Source organism: Elephas maximus, chromosome 11, assembly GCF_024166365.1.
Source record: "Elephas maximus indicus isolate mEleMax1 chromosome 11, mEleMax1 primary haplotype, whole genome shotgun sequence".
Taxonomy (NCBI): domain Eukaryota; kingdom Metazoa; phylum Chordata; class Mammalia; order Proboscidea; family Elephantidae; genus Elephas; species Elephas maximus.
This window is the reverse complement of record NC_064829.1, coordinates 68,857,542-68,884,744: the sequence shown is the minus strand read 5'-3', so window position 1 is coordinate 68,884,744 and position 27,203 is coordinate 68,857,542. Positions and strand designations below refer to the sequence as shown.

General features: G+C 35.8%; 1 protein-coding gene across 1 annotated transcript; it reads right to left on the bottom strand.

Moving 5' to 3' along the window:
• Positions 1-742: 742 nt before the first annotated feature.
• Positions 743-26,461, bottom strand: LOC126086136 (glutamate decarboxylase 1-like). Its single transcript, XM_049902332.1, has 15 exons — positions 26,428-26,461; positions 24,128-24,244; positions 23,460-23,702; positions 22,175-22,265; positions 17,865-17,977; positions 17,424-17,539; positions 15,415-15,494; positions 13,022-13,076; positions 12,224-12,340; positions 11,090-11,154; positions 10,910-10,988; positions 10,239-10,388; positions 5,991-6,098; positions 4,161-4,250; positions 743-916 (listed from the first exon to the last, which is right to left on the bottom strand). Exons 1-15 carry the CDS (start codon positions 26,459-26,461, stop codon positions 743-745), a joined length of 1,632 nt encoding a protein of 543 aa, XP_049758289.1.
• Positions 26,462-27,203: the final 742 nt, after the last annotated feature.

Genomic DNA, 27,203 nt, shown 5'->3' with positions numbered 1-27,203 from the left:
AGAAACAAAATACTACTATGATACTGAAAAGGATTTCAGTTGAGGAAGTCTTTATTTAATTAATTCAAGCATATACATCTATGTTAAGTTACTGAATGTCCACAATAGAATTTCTCCTCTCTTTACAAGGGGACAAATTTTTGTCTATTTTATTTACTGATGGGTCCTAAGCACACCAAGAAAAGTACCTGACATTGAACCATTTAACAGGTGCTCAATAATGTACTATTGAACGAATGAAAATAACAGATGCATAAATGAACTTATCCGTATATACGTATGTGTGTGTGTGCACGTGTATGTGTGTAGTTGTGGTTCACTGGTAGAATTCTCATCTTTCATGTAAGAGACCTCGGTCTGCGTCCTGTCCAGGGCACCTCATGTGCAGCCACCATCCCTCTCTAAGTGGAGGCTTGAGTGTTGCTATCATCCTGAATGGGTTTCAGTGGAGCTTCCAGACTGAGATGGACTAGGAAGAAAGGAGGCTTGGAGGTCTACTTCCAGAAAATCAGCAAAAACCCTGATCCTGGGTATGGTAAAGGATCAGGCAGCATTTCATTCCATTATGCACAGGGCTGCCATGAATCAGGGTTCAAGTCGATGGCAGCTAAGAACACACACGCACATAAAGAGAATTAAAAGTTGTAAAAGAGAGGATTCCATTTATAGTGTCCGTTTCTTGTTATGTCTAGCAACAGATTGTTTACAGTTGGTGTTTACATTTGGTATTCAAATTGAAGCATCATAAATCCTTCCCAAGCCTTTCAATTTCCTCAATAAGATAGTCAACATCTGTTTGCGTGGTGGCAGGATTTGAAAAGACCATTCGGAAAAAATTTACTTTGTCCCCACATGGCTGGTAGCTTATCATGGCTGAGCCTTCTTCTATCATCAGAGCTTTAATCTTTGGAGCAATCTGTGTGTAAACGTAAATATTATTAAAAATAAATTTTACAAGTAAATACTCTTCCATTTTGTATATGGCTACATAACTATCTTTAGCTAGAAGTAAACTGCAGACAATTTAAAGTTGTCAGGGATAATTTTTAAGAAGTGGTTTTGTACAGAGAAGCACTACGATCTGTATTCACACTGCACCTCCTGTTACTCCATGATTCGCGATTACCAAACTCATAGTCATGTACATCTGCTAGAATGCATTAAAGGAAGTCGTGTGGTAGCTGCTTGTATTTACATGGCAATACAGATAATAGAAGTGCCTGGGAAAGACTTAAAATGAAATAAGGAATGGAACAATAGTAGCATACTTTAGATTGTAACTTGCAGCATCTGAATTATCGCAATACATCTTGAGTTTTTCTCCAAGGTCACTGTTTTGCAGCAAAGCAGTTTGTTTTTGTTTTTGGTAAACTTCGCAGAGACAAGCTCTGTCTAATTGTCCTGTATATCTCCTAAAATTATACCATGCATGTGGCACTGTGGCACATTACCAAAAAACCAAACCCCCTGCCGCTGAGTCAATTCCAACTCATAGTGACCATACAGGACAGAGTAGAACTGCCCTAGAGGGTTTCCCAGGCTGTAAATCTTTCTGGAAGCAGACTGCCACATCTTTCTCCCGTGGAGCGGCTAGTGAGTTCAAACTGCCCACCTTTGGTTAGCAGCTGAGCGCTTTAACCACTGTGCCACCAGGGCTCCTCATTGTGACACATTAGTACATTCTTAAGCTATTATTCTAGCGCAAGTGGCACTGGTACCTTGGAAAAGCCAGAGCGCGACGCTCTATGACTACTCATTATGTTCTTTTTCCTGATACTTTTCCCTGACCCTTCTGTTTCTGTACACAGTTTACCTTTGAATCTACAGATGCCATCCATTATTTGATTTTCCTTTATATCTTTGTATAACAGCAGTGTAGAAGCAAAAAAAAGATATGTTTATTTATACCTTTTATTTCGTTACCATTTGATATCCCTCACGATTTCTAATTAATCAAGACAACCATAAAGTAACTGTTAGTTATTGTCTGCAGTATTTGTCAGAAGTTGTCCCACAACCCCCGCCCTTACCCTCTGTCTAGGAAAAAGTGCAGGGCCCTGAGAGGGATAGCTCTGTGGTAAGTGGGTTATGTGGGCCTCAAGGAGCCAGCTGGTAAAGTCAGTGCAAATAAGCCCCTCACCTATTCTCAGCTGATGGTAGTTACCCTAGTGGACTATCATGCTTATAAAAACTAGAAACCAAACCCATTGCTATCAAGTTGATTCCTACCCACAGCAACCCTATAGGACAGAATAGAACTGTCGCACAGGTTTTCCAAGGCTATAATCTTTAAGGGGAAACCCTGGTGGTGTAGTGGTCAAGAGCTTGGCTGCTAACCAAAAGGTTGGCAGTTCGAATCCATCAGGTGCTCCTTGGAAACCCTATGGGGCAGTTCTGCTCCGGCCTTTAGGGTGGCTATGAGTCGAAATTGACTCGATGGCAATGGTTTTGGTTTTTGGGTTTTTAATCTTTAAGGGGTAGTAGTTATGAGCTAGGGCTGCTAACCAAAAGCTCAGCAGTTGGAATTCACCAGGCACTACTTGGAAACTATGGGGCAGTTCTCTGTCCTATAGGGTTGCTATGAACATGAATCAACTCGACGGCAGAGGGTTTGGTTTTCTGGCAGTCTTTAAGGAGGCAGACTGCCACATCTTCCTCCTGTGGAACAGCTGGTGGGTTCCAACTGCTGACCTTTCAGCTAGTAGCCGAGCGCTTAACCACTGCACCACCAGGGCTCCTTACACATTTAAAAAAAATTATACATTAAAAAAAATTAAGAGCTTCACTTCATATTTGTTCAAACTATGAAATATTTAAATAGGGAGTATTGTGAAAAGCAAAAACCAAAAAAAAAAAAAGAAAAACAAAACAGAGAAAAGTAAACCCCTAATTTTTTAATGACTTAGGAGCCCAGCAAAATTTACTGATAATATAAAAAGCTGATGCCCTTAAACATATCAGATAGTCTGTGCTCAGCTTATTCTAGGGCATCAAATGACCTAAGATAAGTAAATGGTTGTAATATTGGTATGACTCAGAAAGTGCTGGTAATATCATAAAATGAATATATGGGTTGCATGCTTAAGAGAGGTTAAAAATGTATAATAAATATATGTGCTAAATACCGTGTAGTGGGACTGAGGTCCTCTTTATATCATTCAGGAAAAGATGAAATGCTCCCATTGTTAATGACTTTCATTTTGATTATTTTTTCAGTATTTTTTATGGGTGTGTGAAGGTATAAAATATCTTTTGCTCAGATTCTTGTTCAAGTGACCTTATGATAAGTATTTCAAATTTAATAACTTTCCTAAGTAACTCTTCTATTGCTCTTCAGAATTACAGTAATTTGTATTCTTGCCTTCCCTCCCACTAAACCTTCTAGCCAAGGAATTTAGCCTGTAGACAGGGATTCTACCTTACTCAATTTATACTCCTAGCTCTTGTGTGTGTGTGTGCGTATGTGCGTGTGTTTAGTAAAAGTTTACAAAGCAAATTAGGTTTTCCTTTTAACAATTTCTGTACAAATTATTCAATGAACTTGGTTACATTTTTTCACACTGTATCAGCATTCTCATTCTTTCCATTCTCATTGTTCTGTTTCCCTTAATCTAGCTTCCTTACCCACCCTTACCTTTTCATCTTTGGTACGGGGAAAATATTTACCATTCGGTTTAATTTAGATGATTATTTAGAGGAACACAGTACTTATAGATGATATTATGTATTTTATGGGATAGTCTAGCATTTGGTTGAAAGGTGACCTCTGGAAGTGGTTTGAGGTCTAAGTTTAAAGGGCAATAACATCAGGGGTTCATCCAGTTTCTACCAGTCCGCTAACTCTGGCCTTTTTTTTTAGGTATTTGAGTTTTGTTAAAAAATTTCTCCCATTCTACCCAGGACCATCTATTGAGTCCCCAGTTAGAATGATGAGTAGTTATACTCCTAGCTCTTATTGGAACACCTGGCAAATATTAATTAGTGAATGAATTAACCAAAGTATAAAAGGTCAGTTGAGTACATATTAGACACTCAATAAATATCTTTAATATACAAATGATGACCAGGCTAATTATCCACTAAACAAAGTAATCGATCACATTATGTAAAAGGCAAAACTGACATTAAAAACACCACAACCAAACACACACACCCCTTACCTTTTGGAGTTCTTGATCTCTTTCAAAACCTTTTGGGATATGTTTAAGTCTTGGTGGTAAGTACCAGAAGCAGACATTGGTGAACTCAGGCTAAATCAAAGATAAAAATTTTACAAGTAATCCTTAAAGCCCAACTTAATTCTTTAGTGACTTAATTATTTCAGAAATATTTTAATCAATTTAATTTTTTAATATATTTAACAAATAATTATCCAGGACCCAGTAAATGGCAGATACTGGATACAGATAAAAAGAAATGGCCACAGTTTGTAGAGAGTGCCTAGTCTCTAAAACCTCTATCATTAAAAAACAAACAAACAAAAAAAACTCATTGCCAAGTAGATTCCGACTCATAGTGACCCTGTAGGACAGAGTAGAACTGCCCCATAGGGTTTCCAAGGAGCGGCTGGTGGATTTGAACCGCCAGCCTTTTGGTTAGCTGCTGAGCTCTTAACCACTACTCCACCAGGGCTCCTATCCTATCATAGTTCTTGATAATTTTAATACCTCTTCAGAAGATCCTCAAAGATCTTCAGCTATCCATGATCATTCCTTGAAGTATTTTAAACAAAAGAGTGATAACACCAGTTTTATACGAGAGAAACTTCACTCGGCTTTAAGTATGGACAATTGTTTAGGGGCAATCAGAACGGAAGAGGTGAGATTATTAGTAAACAGGATGTTACAGTAGTTCAGGGAGGAGGGGAGAGGCGGCTTCACCAAAGCAATGGCCGTGAGTGTAGACTGAGTGTTCACACTCCTGAGATTTTCAAGAGAGAGAATTGAAGCGTGATGATCAGTGCTAGATTTTCAGGATGAATTCAAGGTTTCTGGCTTGAAAAACTGGACGTCATCCACAAGACAAAGAATAAAAGAGAACTTTACTTAAAATCAACTATCAAAACTTATTTCACAGAGAAAAATGAACGATTAGAGAACGTGTAGTATTAAAAACAAAACAAAAAACTCCTTTATTTCAGGTTTCCACTTAAGACCGAAAGAAACTAGCAAAGATTAAGGTAATAAAATGGTAAGGTAGAGACATTTTGAAGATAGACAAAGCATCTTTGTTTCCTAATAGTTACTCTTAATAGCATAAGTTAACCCCTTCCAGTGAATGGTTGACTGGCCTTAAAGGGGGGAAGGAGATAATGATAGCAACTATCTCAGATTTTTCACTAATATCTATTTAGTGCCTATAAGGAGCCCTGGTGGCACATTGGTTAAGAGCTCAGCTGCTAACCAAAAGATTGTTGGTTCGAATCCACCAGCCGCTCCTTGGAAACCCTATAGGGCAGTCCTACTCTGTCCTATTGGCTCGGGTCACTATGAGTTGGAATCAACTCCATGGCAACAGGTTTGGTTTTTTTGGTTTTATATGATGACTTATCCAAGGCTATCATATAATTTAAAGCCTATCTTCTCTAATCGTCCACTATCCAGGAAACCAGTAGTATGCTCTAACATTCAATAAAAAAAAAGCTAGGACGAATGCAGCCACTCTAGATTCAGTGCCAGAGAAATCAAGAAAGCAATTGTAACCAAATAGCTTACATTGTTTTAAAAATTAAAAGATTGAATAATCAACTTATCTTTCGAAACCTTAGCTTAAAAGACACAAAACTTAAATGAAAAGAGCTTTAAAACCCAACTTACTTGAACTTAGCTACAGTAAAATATTTATAATAATTGTTATGAATACTTTTAAAATTCTCTCAAAGTATTATACAGATGATAGATTCAGGTAAGAACATGCAGCAAAGATGGTATAGATCCATTAAACTATCTCGGGGGGAAAAAAAAAAGAAAAATAGCTAAAAGAGTCCTTACTTCTGCATCAAACACAAGTTTAAAGTTATCTCGTTCCTTTAAAACCTTATAAAAGTATTTGGCAAGTTCCATATGTTTGTTGATCTGTGCCTCAAAACCATAGGTTCCCTGTAATTAAAAAAAAAAAACAAAAAAAATCAAAATGAAGGCTCAATTCAAGTGAGTTCCTTTAAATTATACTGAAGAAGTTTCTGAAATATATAAAATATATTTAAATATAAAAAATATTTTAAATGTAAATCTAAGGTAGGTTGAATGTTCACGCATTAAATAAACCTTCAAATCAGAGATTCTATATTGACCTCAAGCTTCTTGACCCATGAGTCTGTGACTTTCACCATTCTGTTCTCCATAAATACTGATTATAATTGCACCCGTGACCCGACATCATTAATTTCCATATTCTGGGCATGGGATGTGAATATGCAATGACTCTCTTAATATTGACCCTAGAATTGCAAGAAAATAATTATTGTTAATTATGCCTAAACCTTTGCCTACATTCTGATGATTTTAATAAATATCTCCTTTTGTGCAGATTTTATTTTAGAAACATCTGTCTTTTAACATTAACCTGTAAGCTCATTGCTGTCGAGTCGATTCCGACTCATAGCAACCCTATAGGACAGAGTAGAACTGCCCCACAGTGTTTCCAAGGAAGAGCTGATGGACTGGAACTGCTTTAACGTTAACAGTACCTAGTAAACTTTAATAGCCATCATACTTACTTTTGAGTAATTTTGACTCTTGGTATTTACTGCCACCTCCCAAATCTCTGGTAGATTTGGTACAGTTACTGAAGGTTTTACCTGCTTAAGTTTTGGGTTGTTTTCTTTTAGACAGCACATAGAAATGAATCCTGTATATGCTTTCTTCATGTCCATTCATTTCTTTTCAATTGGTAATATTAAATTTTTAAATATATGTCATAAAAGAGGCACCAAGATGCCCCATGTTCAGTGTTATGGATTGAATTGTGTCCTCCCCCAAACTAGGTGTTGAAATCATAGCCCCCATACCTGTAGATATAATCCCCTTTCAGAATAGGGTTTTCTTTGTTAATGACTCCATGTTGGTGTAGGGTAGGTCCTAAAACTAATCACTTCTGAGTTATAAGGAGCAACACAGATTAAGAGACGTGCAGGCACAAACAGGGGAAGAGAGATGCCTTGTGAGTAGATGAACTGTAAAAAACCAGTAAACCAACTGACATCGAGTGAATTCTGACCCGTGGCAACCCTATGTGTGTCAGAAAATAACTATGCTCCGTAGGGTTTTCAATGACTGTGATCCTTAGGAAATAGATCACCAAGCCTTTCTTCTGAGGCACCTCTGGGTGGATTTGAACTGCCAATGTTTCACTTAGTAGCCAAACACTAAACTGTCTGCACCACCCAGGATCTCCTAGATGAACTGTACATGACCCTTGTCATGGATTGAATTGTGTCCCTCCAAAATATGTGTCAACTTTGTTAGGCCATGATTCCCAGTATGTGTGGTTGTCTTTCATTTTGTGATTGTAATTTTAGGTTACAGAGGATTAGGGTGGAATTGTAACACCCTTACCCAGGTCACATCCCTGATCCAAAGTAAAAGGAATTTCCCTGGGGTGTGGCCTGCACCACATTTTCTCTCTCAAGAGATAAAAGAGAGAAGCAAGCAGAGAGACAGGGGGAGCTCATACCACCAAGAAAGTATTGCTGGGAGCACAGCATGTCCTTTGAACCCAGGGTTCCAGTGCAGAGAAGCTCCTAGTCCAGGGGAAGATTGATGACAAGGACCTTCCTCCAGAAACAACAGAGGAAGCCTTCCCCTGGAGCTGACACCCTGATTTTGGACTTGTAACCTACTAGATTGTGAGAGAATAAACTTCTTTTTGTTGAAGTTATCTACTTGTGGTATTTCTGTTATAGCAGCACTAGATGACTAAGACAACCCTAAATGGAGTAACCTATACAGCTCTAAACCATAACACTTCTTCACCTCTAGCCTAACACTGAATGTCATCCCTATCAGTTTTTCCATCTATTGGATCATTGTTGTTGTTGTTCTTGTTCAGTGCTGTGGAATCAGTTACGGATCATAGCGACCCTATGTACAACAGAACAAAACACTGCCCAGTCCTGCATCATCCTCACAATCATTGCTATGTTTGAGCCCACCATTACAGCCACTATGTCAATCCGTCTTGTTGAGAGTCTTCCTCTTAAAAAAGAGGAAGCTGAGTCTCTAGTTTACCAAACATAATGTCCTTCTCCAATGACTGATTCTTCCTGATAACGTGTCCAAAGTACGTAAGATGAAGCCTCGCCATCCTCCCTTCTAAGGAGCATTCTGGGTATACTTCTTCCAAGACAGACTTGTACCTTCTTCTGACAGTCATGGTATATTCAGTATTCTTTGCCAACACCATAATTCAAAGGTGTCAGTTCTTTCTTATTCATTGTCCAGCTTTTGCATGCGTATGAGGTGATTGGAAATACCATGGCTTGGGTCAGGAGCATGTTAATTCTCAAGGTGACATCTTTGCTTTTTAACACTTTAAAGAGATCTTTTGCAGCAGATTTGCCCCAGTGCAATACATCATTTGATTTCTTGACTGCTGCTTCCATGGGCGTTCAGTGTGGATCCAAGTGAAATGACGTCCTTGACAACTTCAGTATTTTCTGTTTATTATGATGGTGCTTATAGGTCCAGTTGTGAGGATTTTTGTTTTAATATTGAGGTGTAATCCATACTGAAGGCTGTGGTCTTTGATCTTCATCAGTATGTGCTTCAAGTCCTCTTCACTTTCAGCAAGCAAGGTTGTGTCATCTGCATATTGCAGGTTGTTAATATGTCTTCCTTCAAACCCAGTGCTGAATGGCTCTTCATATAGTCCAGTTTTTTTGATTATTTGCACAGCATACAGATTGAATAAGTATGGTGAAAGGATAAAATTCTGACACACACCTTCCCTGACTTTAAATCACACAGTATCCCCTAGTTCTGTCCGAACAACTGCCTCTTGGTCTATGTACAGTTTCCACAAGAGCACAATTAAGTGTTCTGGAATTCCTAGTCTTCACATAATGTTATCCATAATTTGCTATGATCCAGAGTCAAATTCCTTTGCATAGTCAATAAAACACAAGTACATATCTTTCTGGTATTCTCTGCTTTCAGCCAAGATCCATCTGACACCAGCAATGACATCCCTTGGTCCATGTTCTCTTCTGAATCTGGCTTGGATTTCTGGCAGTTCTGGCAATGTACCGCTGCAACCACTTTTTAATTATCTTCAGCAAAATTTTACTTGTGAGTAATATTAATGATATTATTCAATAATTTCCACATTTTGTTGGATCACCTTTCTTTGGAATGGGCACAAATATGGATCTCTTCCAGTTGGTTGGCCATTGGATCATTACCAACAGTATAACAGTATACTGCGATAAATTCTTCCTAAAATAATAACAATAACAACATCACACACACAAAAGAAAACTACCTGTGTTGTGTGTTTCTCTCCTCTATTTATAGGCAATCTCCTCAAAAGACTTTTCTATATTCACTGTCTCCGTTTCCTCCTTCCATTTTTACTTTATTAAGCTCTTGTGTGGATCACTACTGAATGAAAATGCCATATTAAGCAAGCAATTCTAAGTTCTGATCTTACTCAAGTGATATGCTGAGTTTGACAGTATTATTCTTTGTTTTCTGAAATGCTTTCTTCCCGTGGCTTTGGAGGTACCTCACTATCTTTTGTTCTTGCTGTTAGGTGCAGTCAAGTAGATTTCAACTCATAGCGACTCCATGTGATGGAATAAAACTGCTCCATAGGGTTTTTTTTGGCTGTAATCCTTACACAAGCAGATTGCCAGGTCTTTATCCCACAGAATCACTGGGTGGGTTCAAACCACCAACTTTTAGTTAATAACCAGCCAAGCACTTAATCATTTGTATCACCAGGACTCTGTCTTAAAGCCAAAAAAACAGACCAATTGCCATCGAGTCAATTCCAACTCATAGCAACTCTATAGAACAGAGTAGAACTGCCCCATAGAGTTTCCAAGGAGCACCTGGTGGATTCGAATGCCGACCTTCTGGTTAGCAGCCATAGCACTTAACCACTACGCCACCAGGGTTTTCCTCACTATCTTAGTTCTCCTTTTATATCTTTGGCCACTTTTTCTGAGTCCCCTTTGTTGGATCCCTTGCTTCTCCCTGATTTCCATATTTTTAGTCTCATTCCTCTGAGATTCCTACCTTTGCTTTCCACATTAACCATAGCTTGAAGATATCAACATGTCGGCCACACTGTATGGTTTTATCGCCTGTGTCAAATTCAACATTATAGAGTTTATCTGGCTGGAAAAGATATCCTGCTCTCATCTGGTTGCATGCTTCCAGAAGATCCTAAAAAAGGGGATAACATATCTGACATGTAAGTCATATATATTTTGATAAGAACTGCAATTATTCATTACAATTAACGTACTATTTCTACTTTACATGTACATTTAAATGGAATTTTGTATATTTTATATAAAAAATACAAGTGAATTTCCTCCAAAGATTTTAGTATATTTGGACCTATCTGGAACAGCAGGTATATAATTGCATTAATACTTGTCTACTTTTTCTTCAACTTAAGTTATGCAGCTCTTAGAAATCGGTGACTATCTTGCAATGTAGTTAAGGAGAACCAAGTTCTTCGTACACTTAGTTGCCTAAGCACTCCTATGAATCCATAGTATAGGTGTCAGATAAACTGCTCAGATGGCCACAGTAGATAGAGCATAAAATTACCCATTTGTTTAACCCATCCATTTAGTTTGCTTTTTTCTAGCCATTTCAATAGGCTGACTTTCACAATGAAGGCAGTCGATACTAACACATCCATCCATTGCTTTCTACTTAAAAATAGAAATAGTTACTTTTTCCTGGATCAGGATAGCAGAGCATTGAAGGGGGGCACCCATCAGTTTGTGTGGATTCCAGGTCACAGAGTTGGCCCTGGGTGATAAAACAGCCCCAGTTAGTATTCACAGTCTAATGGAAGAGAATAGAAGCCTATATACATTATTTCCTTTCACACAGAATGCCCACAGTCTCACCTTTCAATGCCCCTGAGTTTATAGGAATGGCTTCTGGACAGCAGCAATCCACCTCCCCAAGCTGCCTGCAACACGTACAAAGGACCAGTGTTCAGATATAAAGTATTTCATTTTAAATTGCACCAACTACTTTTTTTATGGTAAGTTTATTTTGAAAGTTGATGAAGACTTAATTGCTACAGTAGGTAATTATAAGCTTGGCTATAATTATCCTGCATATGAGAACAATGCACTTAAAATTTCCTAATATAAATTCTCATTGTCTATTTATTCATGGCAGTAAAGTTTTGGGTTCCTAATTAATTTAAATGACATCTTCTGAATAATTTCCACCTGCAGATAAAGTAAAAATTCAGTTGTCAAATTTGGCAATACTACAGAAAAATTAAAATCTCTATTATGTAACTTTAAATTTGTCCAATTCTAATTGAAGCCAAATACTTTTTTGTTGTTCTGGTTGCCAAAAAGCACTGTACCAACAGAAGTTTTGCTTTCCTTAAAAAAAAAAAAAAAAAAAATTTTTAATAGGTATTTATTAAGCAATGTATTTTTTTTTTTTTAGAGTAGTGGGCTAAATCTTCTCCCAATTTCAAATCAGGTTTGACTGTTTCTTCAAGTTGATTTTCTAAATTTATGGTTGAATGAATATTCATAGATGTTTAGACTTTTTAAAATCACTTGATATTTTTGTAACTCTTTTTATTATGTATTAAGGCCATTTAAAAAGTAATTGATGAGAATAAGAGTATTCTGTCTCCATATTTATTTACTATAAAAAATTAGAATACAGAGAAATTTTTGTCTTGACTGAAATACCTATTAAAAATCCTTCAACATTGTTCATACCAAAAACCTAACCTGTTGCCATCAAATCAATTCTGACTCATAGCACCCTTACAGGACAGAGTAGAGCTGCCAGTAGGTTTTCCAAGGCTGTAATTTTTACAAAAGCATACTGCCACATCTCTTCTTCTGTGAACAGCTGGTGGATTTGAACTGCCCATCTTTCAGTTAGTAGCCAAGCCCTTAACCACTGTGCCACCAGGGCTCCTAGGTTGTTCATAGGATTCATTTTTAAGGGAAACTATAAACCATTTTTTTTTTTTATAAACCAGGCTAAAAGATGTGACTTACATCCACATGCATCCAGAGTTTGTGCTTCTCACAAATATCAGCGATGTCACAGAGAGGGTCGAAGGCACCATACACTGTGGTGCCAGCTGTGGTGCTGACGAAAAATGGAGTTTGGCCCTGGTGGTGATAGAGAAATGAGTCATTCTTACAATCTCGTACCGCCCAAAAGAAAGCTAATATTGTTACTTAACGTTTCTGGACATCAGAAAGCTTGATAACTTTGATTGCAAATATTAAGTACTTAGCAATGTCATATATTTGAAGAACTTGGAGCACTGGAGAAAGTAGCTTAATCATAAGATAAAATGGATATCACTGCATTTGGATTTTATTAATTATTATATCTCTCTGAAGTTGTTTTCAGAAAATAACACCAGAAAATAGAGATGATCAAATTCCTGTATATAGGAAGTACCCTGATAACTTTTCTTTTTATATTTAGCAGAAACAAAATTATTAAAGAAATACTGCAACATTACTTAATTATCCCACTTCGATTTTATAGAGAATTTTCCATGTTTAGAATTGTTTTACTTCTCACAGTTTTCCTATCAGTTGTTTTCCACTAATGAAATAAGTGGAGCCCTGGTGGCACAGTGGTTAAGAGCTTCTCTGGTAACCCAAAAGTTGGCAGTTCAAATCCACCAGCCGCTCCTTGGAAACCCTATGGGGCAGTTCTACTCTGTCATATAGGGTTGCTGTAAGTTGGAATCAACTCAACAGCAATGGGTTTAATGAAATAAGTAAAGAAACAATAAAGATTCCTTTGCATTTTAGATAAGGAACTGTAGAACATACCTTTCTTTTAGCTTGTGCTATATTTTTCTCTAACTCAGCTGGAATCATCCTTCCCCTTAAAAATGCAAATTTGATTTATCATAAATGAAGAAACATACTGATTCTATCAATTAGAAAAATAAATGACATTTAAACTAAGAAAAAAATTAGTTTTTAGTGTCTCCCAAAGGAATTGTTAGGCATATAAGCAGACATTAGGGGAATATCTTGTTTCCTAAAACCAATGTTAAAGACCACATTGTTGTTTGAGGTAAAGAATGTTTAGTTTATTATTTCAGTCACCTTAAAATCTACATGACCATTTAATAGGAAGATTCAAGTCTTCCTAAGAATTTTTTTTTTTAAGAAAGATACAGAATGATAAACTTTAAAGTTATTAAACTTTAATTATCAAGTAAGGATCATTAGGCATCAAGATTGAAAAATCAGATACTTAAACAGTGGGGGGTGGTGCCACAAATCAAGTGGACCTCATGTTTCTTCACAACAAAGTCCTGAGAAAAAAATGAGAGCCATTATGTTTCTTCTCCATCCAGCTGTCAGACTAACAGCCAGCATGCTTATTGCTGACTCTCTAGAAGCATTCCTATTAACGTCAGGAATAAGTCAAGGATGCTCACGATCATCAATATGGTATAACTTTTTCTGAAGAAATAATCTGTGAAATAGATCTAAAAGTATTAATTAAAAAGCTTTTGTAAATAATATAAAAGTTGAGTAAATTGGGTGGTTACAAAAGTAACTTATGTTCCTACTTGCTAACACTAATTAGTGTGACTAGATAATAGAAGATATGCCATTTATAATAGAAAATATATATGTAAAATATCTGGAGGCAGGGTTTCTGAATTTGCAGAGGTTATATAAAGAAATGGAAACACTGGTAGCATAGTGGTTAAGAGCTACGGCTGCTAACCAAAAGGTCTGCAGTTCAAATCCACCAGGCGCTCCTTGGAAACCGTATGGGGCAGTTCTAGTCTGCCCTATAGGGTCACTATGAGTTAAAATTGATGGCAACAGTTTTTGGTATATAAAGAAATGTAAAACAACTTGAGAAATAACAATTGAATAATGAACATATAAAATATATTTATAAGTATTTTATATTCTTGTATTTCAAAATTTCTAAATATGCAAATATTTCTTACACACCAATAAGAAATAATAAACTACCAATAAAAATAGGCAAAGGATATGAACAGGCAATTCCTGATAAATACACTATTGACAGATACATGTATTAAGAGATGTCCATTGTTTAAAACAATAATGATAATGTCTTACATTTTTCAAGTGTACAAATATTAATAATGCTAAGGTTTCACATTGTAGATGAGAGTGTCAATTAACTCAAAAATGCTTGATGAGTAAATGGAACATATATATTAAATTGTAAATGCATATATTCTTTGAGCCAATAATCCTACTTCTAGAAATTTGTGTGAGAAATATTCAAAGACGCTCAAATATATTTGTATAATTATATTCATTTAAGCATTGTTTTTAAACACAAAAGTCAAAAAGGGGGAAACTTAAATACCTTTTTTAAATAAGACTTGTTAAATTTTGTTACATTTATAAAATGGAAAACTCAAGTCATTAAAAAAAAGAGAATAGAGAAGGTCTGTATGAATTCATGGGATATTCCTAAAATATATTTCAAAGCTAAGAAAAGCCAAAAAAACCAAGTTACAGAATTAAAAAAAAAAAAAAACCCCACTGCCGTCGAGTCGATTCCGACTCATAGCGACCTTATAGTTACAGAATATAACACAGAATTTAAGTATAAATAAATTTGATGTGCATAAAAATGTCTTCCAGAATATATGTAGATTTTGTAATATTGTTTACTTCTGAAGAATGAGATTCAAGACAAACGGGAATATATTTTCACTTTGTACGCTACTAATCGGAAGCCCCGGTAGGGTAGTGGGTAAGTGCTACGACTGCTAACCAAGAGGTCGGCAGTTCGGAACCGCTAGGCACTGCTTTGAAACTCTATGGTGCAGTTCTACTCTGTCCTATAGGATCGCCATAAGTAGGAATTGACTCCATGACAGTGGGTTTGTGTTTTTTTTTTTGTTTTTACCCTACTAACCCAGTTGATTTTTTTTCTCCCCAAATCATTATAGTGATAATCCAATAAACTTAATAAACATAAGACAGGGAACAGACATGTGGCAATTCTACTTATATGATCATAAAATATTTGAGTAAAGGAACTTCAGCAATGAGATAGGATAACCTTGGTGCTTCTTTCATAATCACATCTAGTTAAAATTTAAACAAAACTTGTCTGAAGGAGTATTCTTGCTAAAATTTTGAGTAACAGGAAAATGTAATTTTAATCTGTGAAACATGATAATAAACATTTTCAAGAATAAGAAACATACCTTTCATCACATTTTACTTCAATCACATTATCAGTTCCAATGCCAAGGATGGCTGCAGCTTTTTTTACTGAATAATGACCCTTGGGCAAAAATGGAAGCAGAAAGTCATTAATTCTCCTGTACTCAGTCACTTTCTATCCAGGGCATTTGGTGGTATATAAGCCCAGTTTTGAAAAGGTTTGTGTATATGTATATACACAGTACAGGCTCAGGGCATAGGTCCAGACCCTCATCATGGCCTTCACTGAGATGAGGGTGTAACACCTCTTGCAAGACAGCACTGTCACAGAATTATGAGTCTTCACACGCAGTGGGAACTTGCATATTCTGGTTCTCTGTATATACAGAAAATCACGTCCTTTATACCGTTAGTGATAGCATCCTCGAGGTAAATCTTTTCCTGTTCTTGACAGCTCTAACTCTTGCATTACAGATTTTCTTAAAGAGAGTGAGGCCAAGAGAAATAAATTGACTCTTCCAGTGTCTGTAATTCTGAGTTCTGACTTTGACACCAAGTTTGATTTCCTATCTTCTAGTTAACTACTTGGAAACCTTGGTTGCGTAGTGGTTAAGAGCTATGGCTGCTAACCAAAATGTTGGCGGTTCTAATCCACCAGCTAGTCCTTGGAAACTCTCTGAGGCAGTTCTACTCTGTCTTTCTCTCTGAGTTGGAATGGACTTGAGAGCAACGGGTTTGGGTTTCTTTTTTTTTTTTTTTGGTTTAGTTAACTACTCTTTCCTAATATTGTTTGACCTTTTGTAAATAACACCAGTAAGATGGTGGTGGTAGCATCTCAGAAGATAAACTTGGACCGGGATACTTTCAGTTGTCAGGAAAAGACCAGATATGTGACAACAATGATGCAGAAATAAAAAACTCTAACCATGTTTTCATTTCAATGGAGAATTCAGAAGGTTAAAGAATTCAGAAGGTTAGATAGGAAATAATCAAAAAAAATCTGTGTTAAGGAATATTCAGCTTATGCTTAATAAAATATATTTGAAAAATCACATGTCGAATGATAAAAAATCACATTTACAAACAAGCATGTAAAATTATACTGCAGTTTATACTAAATTACATTGAATATACAGCTGAATTTAGTAATGGGAATTTAAAAAAAAAAAAAAAAAACAACCTGTCTCCAGGTTCTCAAACCAGCACTACCATTCCCCTTTGAAATCTTAAATGTTTCCATGGTAAAGAAGAAAGTGAACAGATGTATTAAAGGGATAAATTGATTTTTTTTTTTAAGAAGTTTTGATTCTGTGCACAAGATTGGAACATTAAAACTAAAGGAGACATCAGTGGGTAGATTGTCAATATAAGAAATGTTTTGCGTGGGTCCTATTTCATTTTTCTGCATGTGGAAATCCAATTTTCCCAGCACCATTAATTGAAGAGACCCTTCATTCCTCATTGAAGCTACTTAGTACCCTTGTCAAAAATCAGTTGACCGTAGATGTGTAGGTTTATTTCTGGACGCTCAATTCTATCCCATTGGTCTATGTGTCTATTGCTATACCAGGAAGTGTGACTATTCCTACTTTGTTCTTCTCTTTCAGCATTGCTTTAGCTATTTGAGGCCTCTTGCTATTACATATAAAATTGGGGATTGGTTTTTCCATTTCTGTAAAGAAGGCTGTTGGAATTTTGATCAGGATTGCGTTGAATCTGTAGATTGCTTTGGGTAATATTGACATCTTAACAATATTAAGTCTTCCAATACATGAATATGGAACATCTTTCCATTTATTTAAGTCTCTTTTAATCTCTTTCAGCAGTGTCGTATCATTTTCATTGTATAAGTCCTTCAATTCCCTGGTTAGATTTATTCCGAGTATTTTATTCTCTTCGATGCTATCATAAATGGAATTGTTTCCCTAATTTCCCTTTCAGATTTCTCATTGCTGGTGTATAAAAACTCAACTGATTTTTGTTTGCCTTTAACTTTGTTAAATTCCTTTTTTAGTTCTAGAGGTTTGAAAAAACCTAGAATGATACTTACTTGTTCAGAAACAAATAATACAATGTGTGGAAGTGCAGTCATGCCTTTTGTTTTTATCTCTGGATATTGCTTGTAACGAGCTACTAATATTCCATAAAGGTTTGATATACTCCCACCTATGGCAGGGAAACAATGACTATTAATCAAATTTCAAAAATAATAAATGTTAATTGAAATCATGACAACTTGAGAGATTTCTGAAGCTAAAATGGTGCCAAATTACTAACGTTGTTTCAAAAATATGATTCCATGGAAGTCTTGAAAGATTAAAAGCACAATTCACACTTTTAAATTTCTAGCACTTCGTTTGCATTCATGATCCATTCAATAGCTTATGAAAATAGACCTCTCGAAATAATAATGTTAGTTGAAATGCATTTGAAACATCCTCTTCTACATCTTTCATTTAACTTATAGCAATGATTTGTTGCTTTTTCTTACCAGGTGAAAACAGTCCATCTGCTTCTGTTTCTTTCCAGCCAATAATTTCATACATTTTCTTGAGAACAATGGTCTCCATGACAGTAAATACTGGGGCTATTTCATATGTAAACCTATAATACATATATAGGATTCTGCAATGAATTATATTTCATGGAAGAGGGCAATGCTTTTAATGTGCTAGACAAGATTATAAATATCTTTGTATTCTGTAATAGACTGGGCAAGAAGTGGTTAAATTTTATATGCTCTGAATTGGTGCTTACAGATTAAAAGTACATTAGTTATACAAAGGAAACCAAAGTCTCAGAGAAGAAACAAGTCTACAAGGCTAATAGCGTACATGAGCCATGGCCTCATCTACCCTGAGACCAGAAGAGCCAGATGGTGCCTGGCTACAACTACTGACCGTTCTGACCGGTGTCACAATACATGGTCCCATATAGAAAGTGAGACAAATGTAGAACAAAACTCAAATTCTTAAAAAAGACCAGACTAACTGGACCAGTTGAGACCAGAAGACTCTTCGAGACTATGGCCCTGAGATACTCTTTAAACTTTGAACCGAAACTATCCTGAGTTCACATTTTAGCGAAACAACAGAGTGGTACACAAAATAAAGATATTACCTGTAAGCAAAGTGCTCTACCAAAAAACCATCTGTATGAGACCAAAAGATCAACATTTACTCTAATGCAAAGACAAGAAGACAAGGGGGCAGGTAAACTAGAACACTGGAAACAGAACAACCAGAATGCAATTAAAGAGAATGTTAACACATTGTGAAAACTGTAACTAATGTGACAGAAAAATTTGTACAGAAATTGTCCATTGGGAACTTAATTAACTATATGAATTAAAAAAGCACAATTTTTTTTTTTCTTTTCTTTTTAAAGAGGATATTAGTTTTACAAATAAGTATCATGGCTTCCATTGTTCTATGCCATAGCTGGGAATTTCTTTCTCACCAAAAGATTTTTTGAAAGCAACTTCCATTCCTTCAGCACACAAACAATACTATTAGGGCTAGAAAATGCCCCGTTGTCAAGAAAATATGTATATGCTTCCTGGCAGGCAAGCTAGACAGACCAAGATCTAGAGCCACAGATAACTTTTTGTAGAACATGAAAGAGGAATAAAAAGCCCTTTCTAGAAATTAATTAATAAACATTCTCTAAAGATTGTACCTTGAAAAAAACATACCCAATAGGACTAAGAACTAAAAAAGATTAAGAATTGTTATGTTTTCAGTAATAAGAGCTCTGAGCAAGATGATACAAGACAAGAACAACGTGCGACCCACAGAAAAGAGAAAGGACCATGATGGGAGAAAACCTTCTCTGGACCCCACTGTGAGACTGCCATTAGCTACTTCAAAAGAAGCTGGAATTAAGAAGAAGGCTAGGAAATTGTAATTAAAAAGAAGGCTATAAGCTTTTTCTATACACTGTATAACCCGTTGTTGTCGAGTCGATTCTGACTCATTGCAACCGTATAGGACAGAGTAGCACTGCCCCATAAAGTTTCCAAGGAGTGCCTGCTGGATTCAAACTGTCCACCTTTTGGTTAGCAGCTGTTGCTCTTAACCACTACGCCACCAGGGTTTCCATACACTGTATAGGAAGCAATACAGTATTTACGAGTTCTAAAATCAAAGGGTAGGTTCCGTTATTCTCAACAAATCCTTTTACTTGTCTGCACAGTTTTGAAAAGAGTACCTTAATTGTCCTTACTGTGGTGGTTTTGTGGTGGAATTCTCACCTTCCCTGCAGGGTCTGATTCCTGCCCAAAGCACCTTATGCTCAGCCACCATCTATCTGTTAATGGAGGCTCTGTGTAGCTGTGATGCTAAACAGGTTTCACAGGACTTTCCAGACTAAGACAGTCTAGGAAGAAAGGCCTGGCAATCTACTTCAGAAAACCAGCCAATGCCCCAGACCTCTGTTAACCCAGAACTGATACCATTCCTGAAGCCTACTCTTCAGGCAAAGAATAGTCAGGATTATAAAACCAAAAATAATACACATGAGGAGTGTGCTTCATAGTTCAATCAGATACATGAGACCAAATGGCCCAGCATTAATTATGGGTATGCTAATATCCCACAATGCTAAATTTTGACCGATAGGAGACCTGCTCAAGAATCAATTCTTTCCCCTTCCTCCAGACAGATGGACTGTCCTGGAAGCAGTCATTCACACAGCAGCACAACCCAGGAGATCAAGCACTTCCTTGCGCTTACAGCAAATGGTGGCCAGGTTCTCTAAGGTGTCCTCATATTGCCCTTCAGCTCTTTCCTGCCTCCCTTCATTTCCCTTCATCCCTGCTCCTAAGGATGGCAAACCCTAATAAAGTAGTAACTCATAGCTTTTGCTTCAGGCTCTACTCAGAGACCCAGACTAAGAAAACCCCATTGACTATCAGAATTAAGGTTCTAGTTCTAAGAGGAACCAAGTGAGAAGCCAGCCTTAACACACCTCTGTTTTAACAAAGCACATTTCTGCCAGAATGTGCTGTGTCAATTTTGGCTTCTGCACAGATTACCCTTTGGATCCTACTTCAATTCCATGCAGTAAGTGTTATTTTCCAACGACAGAGATTCACTGAATGTCACAGTATTTGTAAAGTGGTAGAATCAGCAGCTGAATTTGGTTCCCTTTAATTCCACTTCTCATGCTTTTCCACTATCTCAGATGATGCTAAAAGCCATAGATTCACTAAAGAAGAATGAGGACACCCCCAACATGAAGACCATCTCTTAAGTTCCTTCTCTGCATCCTCCATCTCTCCTTTCTGCTTTTTCTCTTATTAAACCCAGGAATCTATATTTTCTTCACATACAGAATAATTAACTCTGATAACAATGAGACTCCAAACAATAGAGTATGATTCATAAACTGATTTTTATGTAGTAATTTGCATAGTATAAAGAATACATCATATTGCCTCAAAATATGTGGTGTTTAAGGTGAAGCATTGCTCTATGCATGTTTAAATAAAGGATCATAATCAAGTAAGAAAAATTAAAAGTAGCAGTAAACTGTGTAGGCCATTTTTGCTTTCATTCTACAACCTAAAATACTGATTACAACAATGAACAATGCATCATTAAAATCTCAATGATAACTAAACAGTTAAAATAAACCTCAATTTTACCACACAGCAAACCAGTCTCTCCTCATAGAAGTCTAGTTCCTGGTTTTAAAGTTTAAATTTCTACCAGCTATCTCTTTTGATTGCTAGTTAAGTTATATTAGCATTAACACAGGCTGTTCTTTGCAATTTCGTATCCAATCAGTTCCCTATCCCTTTTGACCTTGAAAAACATTGCCCTAAAATTAACTTTCACTTCAAAGTACTGCAAGCAGTGTATCTAATTTTCTTAGGGCTAAATGTTTTGCTGTGGCAAAGGTCAGTATTTTAAAAGAATCACAATTGGAGAGAAATTCAACTTTTCTTCAAAAGTTTGCATTATTCACCTTCAATAAGATTGAGGTTCTAATTTATATTCGGGCAACTTTTCATAAGTGTGTGTGTGTATGTGTGTGTGTGTGTATGTGTGTGTTTTAAGCTAATATGTGCTGTGGCTGTTTTGAGTAGCATTGAAACAATCCAGACCCAGAATTTGATTCTCATTCTGCACATTAATGACTTAGGCTAATTGACTAATCTTTATGATTTACCAAGTGTGATGGTTAATCTTATATGTCAACTTGACTAGCCTATGGTCTCCAGTTGTCTGGTCAAACACTAGTCTAGATGCTCTTATGAAGTAGTTAACGTGTGTTTAAATCAATTGGCCTTAAATTGGCCTCCATAATGTGAGCGAGTCTCATCCAAAGGAATGAAGACCTTAAGAGCAAAAAGGAAGTTTCCCTAGGGGGTATTCCACCTCTAGACCGTAAGAAGACATCTTGCCAGAACTCCTCTACTCTTCTCTCTGCCTGGCCTATAGATTTTGGGACACAAGACTGATGAAATCTCTGGCCTATTGTCTGACCTACAGATATTGGACTTACCAGTCCTACAATTGTGTGAGCCAATACCTTAATCTCTCCCTTTTTCTTACTAGCTCTTTCTCTAGAGAACCCTAAGACACCAGAGTATTCAGGTCCTAAAAGTTTGCAGAGAATGTCCATAGGATGTGCAGGGATGTCACCAGGGAACTTGTAATAGTTCCTTTATATTTCTCTCATGTTCTTCATACAGAAAGCACATCCAGCAAAATACAACTTCTACCATCTGCATCTTCAGTGTTACTTAAATGTGTCTACTAGTCTCACAGTCCTAAAGAGTAGACGGATACTCACATGTTGGTATTGGCAGTAGCTGTCAACCATTCCCCTGCTAGTCCAATCATGTCTAACCCACTGGAGAGCTGGTTAAAAAAGCGAGGATGTCCTAGGAAAAGACAAAATTACAAATGGGCCGAAATAAAAGCATAGGGCTGTGAAACTGGCCAAATTTTATAACAATTTCTCAGGTAATAGGTAACCAGAAATCAAGTGTACTTAAACCAGTTCTTTTATTGAGTAAATATTACTGAGCAACCAACATATTCAGGGATAGTGCTAGGTATTAGGGAATACAGTGGTAAAACAGATGGACATAGTTGCTGCCGTGTAGAATTTACAGACTGTTGGAAGAGAAAGCCACTGAACATATAATGACACATACATGTGTTCAATTACAATTTGTAGTACTGTAAAACAAACAACAAAAAAAAGCGAGAGGGAGCATGTGTGAGATTACGTTAGTGAACCACCTGGATAAATGGGGGAGAGCCACCTAAAAGATTAAATAATTTCCACTCAAAAACTATACATTGTACAAAATATTAGCCCCTTTTAATTGTCAAATTGAACCATCTGTATTTAACTCAGTTTAAATTAACCTTTCCCTCCTTAGTTCCAAAGCAGATTGTTCTTTGTATTTATTTTTCCAAGTATCTCACAGATGACTTTCATCATGGTTATTTGTGAATCTCTCTCTTTTTTCCCCTCTAATATGTTATTCATAAGTAATGAATAATAAGCACAGAACGGATACAGCTCATAGTTGGAATTCTTTTTTTTTTTTTTTTTGGTCTCTTTCCGAAAACTATATTCTTTCCAATACACTATTTGGTATATGTTTAAGATTTTAGAAAAAGAAGTCCTTATAGCCTTTCAAACATTATTTGCTCCTGAAAGTATCACTGCTTCAAGTGTTTAAGAATCAAGGTAGAGTAAAATTAAATTTTTCAAGAAACATAAGTTCCCAAATCATACTAGATAATTTTGTTGCTTTATATTTTACTGGCGTCAAAGGATAATAACTTGAACATCAATATTAAATAGGCAAAAATGAAAATTGAGGAATGAAAAAAAGATAAAAAAATCATACATTTAGTTACCATTGTAATGTGACTACCATTTTATTTACTTTGCCTTGTTAATTACTTAGCAATTTATATATGATAACACCAATTTGAAAATAAACTAAACACAAGTTTTAAACAAAAATAAATAAAATCATGACCATTTTGCAACACAAATGTAAACTCTAAAGCCATTCAGCCAGTCTATAATTCACGCTCACTAATTGGGAAATCACCTGTTTTAACACCATACTTTAACGTATCTGTGCAATCAACAAGCAACTGCTCCAGGGATTCAGGGTGGTCAGGCAGTTCTAAGCTGAACCCATCCAAACCTTCAAGGAGTTGATGAGGGTGATGGAAGTCCAGTATTTTACTCTTAACATCAAAGGTTTTTTTAATGTAATGCAGGAGAACATCTACCACTTGTCGCAGAAAATAATTTGTTAATTCTTTGCCATTTTTGGATGGCAGCAAATCTAGAGAAAAACAGAGATAAACAGCAAGATCAGTAACCACAGTTGCAAAGCAAATCTCCAAGGGATGGATTTATAACAGAAATTAAAAATATTAAAGAGCTATGTCGAATAGCAAATGAAGTAGCATTTGCCCAAATCCTATTAGTAACCTTTATTCAAAGTCACAGTGGATAACAGTTTTCACCAAAAATAAACAATTTTATATTAATGCCATTAGAACAACGGGCCTTTCAAGGTCTCCTAGAGATGAACTTTGTTTGAATGAGTCTTGCCAAAAAATGATCTGGTCATGGTACTTCTAAAAGTAAGTTAAAGGAAGAGATCTTAAAGGAAATTGTAATTACTTTAATAAATATGTAGATCACAAAGAATCCATTTATTAAAAAAAAAATAAAAGGGGAAATATTTGTTAATCATGTTCTTACCTGAAGCATAAGCATTTGCTAAATTAGTCATTAAATTCTCATTGTGAGCACCTTTTTTCATGTCTTTTTCAGTTGATTGCAAACTATGAATAGACATTTTTCTCATCTGTTCCTTACCTGAGTTAAAAAGGAAAACACTTTGTAATTATTAAAATGTGCTAATAATGTATATTTACTGCTCTTATTTGTAACCAAACTGATGCCTCTAAGGAATTCATAATGATTGTAGCTCTTAATTTCCACCCATGAGCAATCTCTAGAGGATAGGTGTAAACTGGAAAGAAGCCGTAACTCTACTGAAATAATGTAAAACAAAAAAAACCAAACCCACTGCAGTCGAGTCGATTCTGACTCATAGCGACCCTACAGCAACCCTATAGGACAGAGCAGAACTGCCCCATAGGGTTTCCAAGGAGCATCTGGTGGATTTCAACTGCCAACCTCTTAGTGAGCAGCCATAGCACTTAACCATTACACCACCAGGGTTTCCGAAATAACGTAAGGGAATTTTTATACCCATATGGAGAGCAAAAGACAAAATTTGAATAATTAATTGGTCTCATTTCAGTTTAGTGTGCAGGATTAGCAAGGTAGTATTTAAGAAATATCAGTTTAAGTATTAATTAAAATGCCTGCTATACACTAAGACCCTGCTGTTGACATTTAACTATATATATTAAAAAAAAAAAAATTTTTTTTTTTATATCAATATTTCCTAGGTATTAAGAGCGAGGAGCCCTGGCGGTGCAGTGGTTAAGCCTTGGCCCAAAAGGTCAATGTGTTGAACCCACTTGCCACTCCACAGGAGAGAGATATGGCAGTCTGCTTCAGTAAAGACTAGAGCCCTGGAAGCCCTATGAGGCAGTTCTACTCTGTCCTATAGGGTCACTATGAGTCAGAATCGGCTGGACAGCAATGAGTTTGGGTTTTTGGGCTTTTTTGGTTTACTAAGAGTCCTAAGTGCTTTCACACATTTTAATCCTCAAAATAACCCTACAATAAAGGACATTTTTTTCCAGCATGTAGATAATCAAATTTATAGAGTTAAGTAATAGTAATATCTAACATTTATTAAGTACTTACTATATCTCTGGTAACTGTTCTAAGCATCTTACATATTATGTTTAACACTCATAACAGAGTTATGACACGAGTACTATTATCACTAACAAATAGCACTATGTGGTAGAACTTTGACTTATATACAGATCCATTTGAATCCAAAGGCCATGAAGTTATTCTCTATAAAAATTAATATTTGAAAAGAGTAGGTCCTGAGCTTCTCTTTAATAAAAATATTGAACCAAACATGTTTTAATATTCTGGGCCATGTGGTGGAAAGAAAGTAAAAATTATAGTTCATAAACTCAAAGGTGTTTACCCATATCTAGATAGAAAAAACCTGAAGTAATCAGAAAATTACTTGTGGCCAAATTTTATATTTTATAAGCTTTGTAGTACTAATCATTCCTGGTTGTAACAGATTTTTCTTAAAATAAAATGAGCTCTTTCCTTATATATTCAAGGAATTGCCTTTGTTAAGACAGCAGTAAGATTAATTTGGTTCTTTTTAAACGTGGATATAATTTTTAAGCATTTTTAAAAGTCTATATGTGACAGACAAAAATACTCTATTATATACCTTTTTCTATAAATAACAAAAATCTTGGTATATAATAACTTTGTGCATAATCAAAGTGAAAATTACAAAAATGTGAGATGAATTGCAAGGCATACACTTAAAATAACTCCCATGTTACATGCTGACCTGGTAAACATATTAGTTTAATTTTTTGCAATACTTATTTTACTAGAGGAAAGTTGCCTTTTCTAAGGTTCACTGCTTTAACCAATGAAATAAATTTTAAAGTAACCGAAGTGTTACTTCTTTTAAATAATCAATGAAAACAAAGTCACAAGAAAATATGAAAAAAAAAATCCTCTACATAAAACAATATTCTTTTGTTTGGACAAGTAAAGCAGTATTATAGAAATTTTACAGATACATTATGTAGAAATTGATAGATTCGATATATTGACGTGGAAATGATAATTAGTAGCTTAACTACACACTGAATCTATAACTAAAAAAACTATATGAAATTTAAATTTAGTAACAAAGTAGTTGTTTTAGATGCACAAGTTAGACAAAAATCATTAATATGTTCTTCCGTCCAAATATGTTAATAATCACATAAAATAAGCAAGACTCACAATCCACTGTTTTTTTGACAGGTAGCCTTAGGAACACTGACTCTCTTGGTTAATAATTCCCATCCTCTCACAAAATTTCAACTTACTTGCCAGGCTATATCCACACTCTTTGAAATCCATGTGCTGTGAAAAAAATAAAATCTGCTTCCAAAGAATACTTAGATCCAGAGTGTCCTTTTATGCAATGGAAAAGAACTGGACTCTTCGAATTTATAGCTGCTACAACTTATAATAAAGACTCTCTTAAAGTCCTTTGTTGATGGCACGAAGATCCGGGGCAACTCTGTTATTTGTAAGATGGGTGGGGATACAATGCTTTTATTTGTTTAGAGAATTAACTGAGTAATGGTTGTGTTACGTATGTGTGTTTAAACATCACCAACTGGAATGCTTTTTAAAAGTATAATTTAGTAACAAAAAAGGAATGAGTTTCAACTTCCCCTTTGATGACTGACAACTTTTATCTACAGAGTAAAATATTAGGTACTAACATTCTGCAGAAAAATGGATGAACATTAATAGTAAAATTCATATCCTTGTAACACAGGAATTACTTTTGCTTTTGAATTGGAAACCCTGAAACTTAAAAGAATCCAAAACCATATAATAATCATCACTTCTGAGCTACAATTTCAGGAACACATTTTCTCAAGAATTCATCAAATATCAACTTAAACCTTGTGATTTACTCAGCTATTGAGTAATGTGCTATTCAGAATTATTTTTCTTTATTAAACAAGTTGTAAGTCAGTTAATGAAAGAACATGAATAGTTTGATGATCCATATAACAAAAACCAAAAAATAAAAATAAAAAAAACCTGTTGCCATCCAGTTGCTTCTGACTGATAGCAACCCTATCGG

What these genes read in the sequence shown, in the direction of transcription:
- LOC126086136 (XM_049902332.1), bottom strand. Translation starts at nt 26,461, where the DNA reads ATGGATTTCAAAGAGTGTGGATATAGCCTGGCAA. An exon ending in GTGTGGATATAGCCTGGCAA is followed by an intron (nt 24,245 to 26,427) that starts GTAAGTTGAAAT and finishes TTTTTAACTCAG; the next exon opens with GTAAGGAACAGATGAGAAAA. An exon ending in GCTACTGCCAATACCAACAT is followed by an intron (nt 17,978 to 22,174) that starts GTGAGTATCCGT and finishes TATGTATTATAG; the next exon opens with GTTTACATATGAAATAGCCC.